The 8,618-nt window shown below is 42.5% G+C and overlaps 1 protein-coding gene across 1 annotated transcript in view; it reads right to left on the bottom strand.

Annotated features, from left to right (window-relative positions):
• Nucleotides 1-442: 442 nt before the first annotated feature.
• IRS2 (insulin receptor substrate 2) overlaps nucleotides 443-8,618 on the bottom strand; it is a 29,805-nt gene continuing 21,629 nt past the window's right edge. Inside the window, exon 2 of the mRNA XM_026036649.1 lies at nucleotides 443-2,587. Coding sequence (XP_025892434.1) covers nucleotides 2,583-2,587 — 5 coding nt within the window. The 3' untranslated portion in view covers nucleotides 443-2,582. The remainder of the gene's footprint in view (nucleotides 2,588-8,618) is intronic.

The following is an 8,618-nucleotide window of genomic DNA, read 5'->3' as shown; positions in this document are numbered from 1 at the left end:
TTGTAAGGAAAGAAGATAAAGATCTGCAGAACTTTTAAAGACCTGCAGTAAGATTTATTCAGAGAGTGTGTTTCACTTTAAAGGGAAAAGACTAAACTGATTTTATATCAGCAACAACAACAACCCCCACCACCCTAGAGAAAACAAGCGCACAAATACTTTACTCCTTTCATAAATAATGTATTTTATTGCATATGGCTATTAAGGAGAGCATCCATGATCAATACAGACTAAATACAATACACTACTCTAGTTCCATTTATTCTGGTCTCCAGCAGCATCACATTTATCCTTATATACAGCGTGTACATTGGAAGACACAGCAAGATAAGTTAAGTCTCTTGTCATATCACAATAGCAAGAAATATATTTAACATCTTGATATCCAGAAACAATACGTACCCATAAAGAAAACACTGCTTAATAACTGGTTATATAGCAAAAAAATATTTTAAATTTAAGGTAAGTCAGGCAAAATGTACAAAGACCCAATATACATTGTGAAGTTTTAGCAAACATAACATTTATACATTTTGGTTCCATTCTGTAAACTAAATTAAGAATGTAAGTATTGCATATGCCTTTGTGAAATATACAGGATAGAGAAGAATTGACTACATAGCCAAGTCTTTGTTTTGAAGTTGCTGTATGCATAAGAGCCGTTTCTTTGAGTGGCATGATTCCATAATTGGTACAGAGGGCTACTTCAAAAGAGAAGTTAAAACGTTGTCTTCAGCAGGTACCACGTTCAGTGCTACTGTGTGTGTGTGTGTGTGTGCCAAAGGGGAGAGGAGGGCTGGCAAAAAATGTCACCAACTGTATTTGTTTTTCTAGTTCCAGAACTGAATAAGCAGCATCTTAGAATGTTTTTAGAACCTTTTATAGTGCCATTAAAAAAAATCCCAAAGCCCAAACAGATAAATTAGATATTTAAATTGATTTTTAGATTTAATATTATACAGCCTATGCATTGCTGTGATTTAAAACCCCAGAAAATTACACTGAAAAATAGGGTGTGCCATGGGGTAGGGAAGGAGTTACTTTACATTCATCTTTGTCTTGTAATACAATCCTTAGTTCTAAAAAATCAGCATGTAAGCAGGAAGACTGCATTGCCATTCATTACATTTGTAAGACATGGACTCTTGTCTTCCTCGTAGAAAATAAACATAAAATCCCAAAAGATAATGCATTGTTAAGAGTGATGTACAGGTTCCACCTAGCACAAGGATTTAAAACCAAGGAAAACCCTCACGTAACCCAGATAACCTAGAAATACTTACATGACTATCAGAGCAGGCACTGGGGAGGTACCCTTAAAATGTATGTGAACTCTTCAACAAATTTACCAGAGGAGAAACTAGGTGGCCTGGCATTCTGCTAGCCCGGTGCAACAGTTGTACGTGACATTTGTGAAAACAGTCGCCACATGGGCTGTATTTTCAGAATACAGGAAACGTGATACACGGGTAGTCTTGAAGACAACTCTGTGTAAGCGACTGCAACGTTTCTTCTTTTCCCTGTAATAACAACGCCTGTAGCTGCAGTGCTGCTTTTCTGGGAGAAGGCAAGTATCAGGACTTTCTAGATGGCAAGATAATACTGTGCTAACACTAGYGCTTCGATCTGTCCAGTACCCATTATCATCCCTGCATTCCTAGCATGCCTGTGTGGATTTTTGGTTAGAAGAAATGCAGCTAAGGACAGGGTGAGCTGACAAAAGTGAGCCTGTAAATAGGAGAAAAGGCTTTTGCAATCTCAAGTACCTACATAAACACCTACATAGAGAGGATAAAACAAGTGTGTCAAAGGTAGAGAGAGATACCCCCAATACAGTTTGATATTTTTAACTTACGTTGCTTAAGTTACACATTTTAACTCTACTTAAACCCTCGCCCCAGGTCCGATGCACGGAGTTTTGTCTTGTATTAGACTCTTTAGCGCCCGCGTCTTTAGGCTTCGTCTGATCAGTAAACACTGCAGCCCGGGGCCGAGAGGCGCCCGGCAGCGGTACCGGAGCGGTACGAGTTCCGTAAGGCCGATGACTGTTCTTGAGAGAAACTCAGCACAGAGATACAGGAGGTCCTGTCGCACGCCGACACTGCAAATCCGGCTTTGCTTTGAACTGAGGTAGCACTGTGATAGGCTTGAAATCACGCCAGTAAATACCAGATTTCGCCGCTTTAGCGGGTGTTACAGAATCTCCTAATATGCCGAAGAATAAATACAGTTTGTCTTTGCAGAAATAGGAAATGAAGGCATTGGCCTGTGGGTAAAGAGGCCGGCAGAAAAGTCCCAACTAGCTAAAGAGCATCCTGAACTTCTGTCAAAACAGCAGCAAAATGGTATTGTAGATGYCAATGACAGGTAATGAGTTAGGCAGGTTGCTTTCCCTTCCTTGCAGATTTGTTGTACAGTTTAGCCCACAACAGTCTGAAAGTTAGGTAACTGTCCGGAGCAACGGTAACAACAGCAAAAGTAAACCTTAAGCAGCTTCAGTTAAAAAAACAAAAACAATGCCGAGCAGCTTCTTTGAATGTTGTACTCTGTTGTTTGAGGTCATGGTGATAAAACTAACTCCTTCACTCTGAAAAGAAAAACGAAAGAAAGTCAATAAAAGCTGTAACAAAATCTTACTGAAGACATAAATAATGCAAAAATATCATAAAGAATTTATTCAGACGGGATTTCGTGAAAAGTCTATGGAGTAACTGCTTTCATGTTTGCATACATCATAAGCTCTGCAACGGGAATAAAAGGCGTTCTTCCCAGTCGAACAGTGCCTCATTTCTAGAGGACTTTCTGGCTGCCGTCCTTCAAGTTAGCAAGACAGAGGAGAAAGAATCAGTCAGGAAACCTAACTCCCCACCCCAAGCTCAAGCTGTGACCCTCATTCATTTTTATCAAGAGCAGGGAAAAAAGACATCGCAGAAAGCAGGTACCGACTCAACTCTYCTTCTGCCTCGGGGTTATCACACACTGCCCATCTCCAGACATCACAAACACGAGTTTCTTCAAATTGCTCACATACCTGCCTTTTTATTTTATGGAATAATAAGATTCTAGCAAATCAGATAACTATATTAGCAGCTTGTACCTTATACACCCTGTTTATATATACATATATATTTTTTTGAAGAATCTTTCCCTCAGTACAAAACAAACAGAAGGAATTATCTCTAGGTTATGGTCTATAAAGCTGCTTTAGAAAGTCAAGGTGAATTATACACTTGATTATAAAGCAACCTATCCTATTTTAAAGAACCCATCTGAGTCACTTGGTATTTTTTCATTGCAAGGAATTAATGGAAATTGTGTGCCACTGCCSTAACGCAACATGATTGGATTGGACACTAAGATGATTCGTTAACATGATCATTAAAAATCAGTTTTTCTTTAGCACTTTGCTCATTATATAGAACTTTCCAGTGTGCTGTAATATTTAAAAAACAGAAATGCATAAACAACAGTGATGAAAGCACTCAAGAGCCTGTAAAATTTAAAAACACTAACACCTCATTTTGAAAGGTGCCAATGAAGTGTCATATCCCGATACAACCCCAGCTGCAACATTACACTGATGTTGTATCTATACCATTTGATAAACCAATACCAAGGAATTTGTTCAAAACTACACAAAATCAGAAGCTGACATGTCTTGGCATGTATATGAGAATTACTAAATTGCTATTGAACCACAAAAGCCAAAGGTTTGCTTAATGAATATGTCCTGTCAAATTCAATTGGATCTGCTATATGATCAGTTTATTGAGATGTTACTTAGGATTTGGTTTCATGATACAGTTTAAGATGACTTTAATAGCTTGCCAAGACCAGAAAAATATCTCACTGTCCCCACTCACCTCATTCCCTCTTTCCTATTCCTTGCTATTTATTTAGTGCCACTTTTCAGGTCAGACAGTAAGACAATTCTACCCTTTCAAACTTTTAAAAATACTTTCGTTGTTTTGTTTTTCAGTTTAAGAACTTGATTGGCTTGTGATACAACCAATAGACCCCCTAAGCTGGCAGCTGGACAGAAGGGGAAGATGCATAGAGGAGGARGAAGGAGCTGATGGAGTATTAGGAAAGCCAGGGCAGCAGGAGCAGGATCTGGAAAGGATGCCTGGTGAGCCGTAAATCCAGCTGCTGAGACTGCTGATGATCCTGTAACACGAAACTACGTCCGCAAAGTGTTTTGTAAACTGCAAATCTGTAGTTTGGAATCAAAAGAAAATTACTGCCTTCACAGAGAGCATCATCCAGCACAACTGTGTGGGGAACAAGTGGAAATATGGACGGCTCTCAGAAGGAACAGAGGTGCCTCTTTTGGAGGAAAACTGCCTAACAAGCCATGCTCTTCAGGGAGCAGGATGTGCATGTGTTTTATGTGGGCAAACAAGCAAGTGAGGGAGGATACATCTGGATTTCTTGTTATTGTTTTTCTATTCCCAATGGAAGTCAACCTGCTGACTGAATTTATGTTACCACTCCATCAAAGAGTTCATGTGATAGTGGAAAGCCAAATATACCAAATATAGATTAAAAAAAAAAAAATCCTGTGCTCAAATGGAAAAAATACAGAAAGAGATTTTGTTCATGCAGAGAACACAAACATTTACTCTCAAGAATGCTCAGCAAGCAYGGTCCTTAGCGAGGCTGATTAGCACTTGAGTCATTTTGCTGTTACCCTGATTGCCTAACAGGTGCTTTCCAGACAGAAATAAACAGGAGAAGGTGAAATGGTCCCTGCTTCAAAGCACTTCCACACCCAGACCTCACAGTTCTGTAGGTGGATGGTAGGAACTGTGAACCTAAGCCTAAGAGCTTAGGACAGCCCTAYGATGAACTCAAAGTTGGTGATACAGCTACCATCTAAAACAGATAATACCCGTGTCAGCTTCACAGGAAGCCTACTCTTAAGAAATAAATAGCAAGTTTTAGGTTGAAGTAAGACAATTTATGTCAATATCACTGCTAATTTTTACTTCAGCCCCTAGTGTCTTTGATATTAATGGCTACTAACAGTCTAACATCACTAACATCTAAGACCTATCTCATGTCAACATTTCACTTATTATTGATGACTATAACCCAAGCAAGGATATGTTTTTACTACATGGTGGGGAAAAAAAAATCATATGGGACACGAACACACATTTTGACAGCAGCACTCCCAGAGGCACAGGCAGATTAAAATACAAAACAGAACACTGTCTCAATGCACAAGTTTTCTCTAAATATTTTTGGTTATGATTAAGAAAGCATTCATCATTAGTGCTGAATTTCCAAGATGACGCAAAGTCCTTTGATCCCACAAATGCRTCCTGTGGAACATGGCACAGAACAAGCACACAGAAAAATTGCTAAAAAGCTACTAAACACTCAACAATTGTTAAACATACTGTGAAGAGAACACAATAGTTGGTCAATTAAAGACGATTCAGCCTGCTTATTAATCTTCAAAGTCAGTAAGCAACGAACAAGAGTTTTCCTGATTCCAAAAGACAACTCTCCCGTGCTGACAAGCAGGCCAACAGGAGCAGCCACTCATGCGGCCCACRGCAGAGCAGGCTGCGGGTCATCCACATCCTGCAGGTTTATCCCGCGGGGAAGCACGAACAAAGCGCTGTGCTCCGCACACCCGGCTCTGCTCCTGCTGGTGTCTCCATCCCACCGCTTCCCTCCCTACGCCGCCTGCCAGATCCATTAGGGCTCTGATCCTGCTAACTAACTTTTCCGGGAAGAGCAATCCCATTGATATCACCCGCACTGAAGGTGACGAGCACCTCCGTTTGCGGGCTTAGAGCCAGCTGGACACCAGAGCCCGGGCGAGCGGATGGGGCCTGTGGGGACCACCCTKGTGGGGCGCCCGGAGGCCGAGCGCGGCCCCACGCGGCACCAGGGCCACCACAGGCCTCCCGCCTGTTGGCGTGTCGCCTTGTGGCTGCCCGCCCGTGCTGCGGGCACAGGCGCCCGCGGGGATTAGGCCGCTGCCCCTCGGCGACACTGCCCTGCGTGCCAGGAAGGGCCAGCGCCAGGCGGGAGYGAGCAGGGAGGCGGCGCGGGACGCGAGGCCCCGCGCGGAGGCCGGGCGCCCACGCGGCAGCGCGAGCGGCCTCAGCCGCACAGCGCGGCCTCCCTCGCGCGCGGGCAGGCTCCTTGTGCGGGCGCCGTCCGCAGCGGGAGACACCGGGAAACGCGCACGGAGCGGCTCCCAAGGCGCAGCCCGGCCCTCCTGCGCAACAGGAGCCAAATCCTCGCCTGGCTCTGACCACCGCTAGGCAAYTTAATGGATAATGTACTTAGCGTTAAGCACACAGGTAGTGCTGCTGAGGGAAACAGAGCGACTCGCGCGCCTCGCTCCAGGGCTTCCCGGTAATGCCAGGGAACGTGAATCCCCTTCCGTTAATCATCCCAATTACGGCCATCGTCGCAGGTGAAGCGATGCCCCAGCAACACTTCCCAGCGGAACCACAACGCAGGACACTCCAGGAGTTTACCAGGCCCACGAATAACACCAATCCAAAACAAAACGCCTCCAGGATCGGTGGGAGAAACAAGCTAAACCGTGATATTAGGAAGACACGTTGTTTTGTTTTGTTTTTGTTTTTCAAAACAAGTCATGGTTAGTCAGACTTTGAGACACGCTGCCACTATCTAACTGTGCTCTTTCGGCTTGTTGTTCCCCTAGGAAAGGGAACAGAATGTTACTTGGAAGTTGTTGTTGTTGTTCTATCAGTTTTGGAGTGGGTACCAGGTCAATACAGGTTCTTTAACTACTCAGTTTCCCCGAAGGAGCAAAGCAGGGATGTTATGGACACTGTTCCTTACATTAAGATGGGCTTTATAGCATTTTGATCAAATAGCTAAAATCGTCAGATGCACCAAATTGCATTAATATAAAGAAGGAGAAAGATATTATCTTCTCAAGTGGGAAACAAACCACCAGATCATCCAAACAAGATGCTGCGTGTCAGCACTTACAACTACATTATTCTTTCTTTCCCAGCTCACACATGGGAGAATAAAATGTTCATCTGATGGTGCAGACAAATTCCCACAATTCTTGATGAGCGTCATGTTTTGCTCAAAGATACTAAAATATTTTATTTTTTTTATATTTTTTATATTTTTTATATTTTTAATACTATATATTTGCACGCGTGCCGTAATTATTTTCACTGTCACCTTTCACTAGACTATAAGGAACTGAGTCTACCACAGACGCACACACGACAATGAGGGCTTTGCTTACTTGATTTCAGAATTTGATATAATTTGCGTTTCAATACCATTTTGTCAAGGCTCTCATAGATATTGTAGTATGAATAACTAAACATTAAAATCGAATTATGTGGAAAAGAAAGGATTAAATTTACAAATGTCATTACAATGAATTTATGACAAAAGTGCTGGCCCAGAAATGCATTTCCCATATCAATTATAACAAAAACAGGCATATGAAATTTGAAATTAAGAAACTAGACATGCTCATTTTTCCAGGTTAAATTAATACATTTGCTATTGTACCTCAACTTCAGAGCTGTAGTTATTGTATACCATTAAACAAGTTTGTATAGATGTGACTTAATCCCATGYTTAGGAATAAAACAAATTAAGAAAAAAAAGCACTGTTTGAAATTTGTTCAATTACTCTTTCCCTTGCAACCAGGGAATACTACTGCTTAAAAAAAAATGTTAAATGAAATTAAACCAGGTCAAGCTGCTTTCTCTGAGCAAACAAAACATAAGAAAAAAAAACGTAGTCCTGTTGGCCTTCCACTGGGAGCTCCCAAGGGGGATGGAGCACAAAGAATCAGATGTGGAAGGCAYGTAGGAAACACACCGCTGAAGAGATGAGCCCGTGGCCACCAGCCAGGGAGCCTCTCTGCCGCTCACCTGGGCAGGATTTGGACAGCCATCGTGGAAGAAGCAGCCACACGCCTGGTTGGTGCCCACAACCATCCAACTGCACCTGCCTTTTTTATTTATTTTTTTTTWAATCAGTGAAGAGGCAGAACCAGAACACTGGAAGCACGGTCTCAGCTGGGCTGTTGGCTTGGTTTTCACAGATCCTTCAGCGGTGTGAGGGTAGGAGTTTTCCCAAGAACAGACTACTGGCAACAAGCAAACTTCCAATAGCACCAYTTTGCATATAGTGTGGGGCTGCAAGATTCCTAAGGGATACCAGATTTCTGYAAAACAACACGCTCGCCTTGCCAGGGATGAAGGGTGAGGGAGGACGGGATTTGTGACTAATGCATTGTACAAYCTACCAACCCCATCCTCACAACCAAAACAACCAAATTAGCACGTCTGTCCCTGCAGCAGAGGTACGTTAGGTGATACTCATCTTAACTCACTTGAGGCATCCACAACATCCTTTACATCTCTGACCTAGTCACCCTACAAGGAACTAGGATGACTGACTCCTAAGAGGCAAGGGAAAGAAACAGGCACTCCTAAGACTAGATTCATCTGCCCTATTTTATATACCTACATTAGGATTAAATAAGAGCTATGAAGGATCTTGGAGCCTGTGAGGCATAGGACCCAGCAATCATCTTAAGAGCAGAGAACATATCCTTTTAACCACACGCTTACATACTATTTGT

This window comes from Nothoprocta perdicaria, unplaced genomic scaffold (assembly GCF_003342845.1).
Source record: "Nothoprocta perdicaria isolate Ctin4 unplaced genomic scaffold, notPer1 scaffold_183, whole genome shotgun sequence".
NCBI lineage: Eukaryota > Metazoa > Chordata > Aves > Tinamiformes > Tinamidae > Nothoprocta > Nothoprocta perdicaria.
Note: the sequence above shows the minus strand (reverse complement) of the source record. Positions and strands in the feature narration are given on the sequence as shown.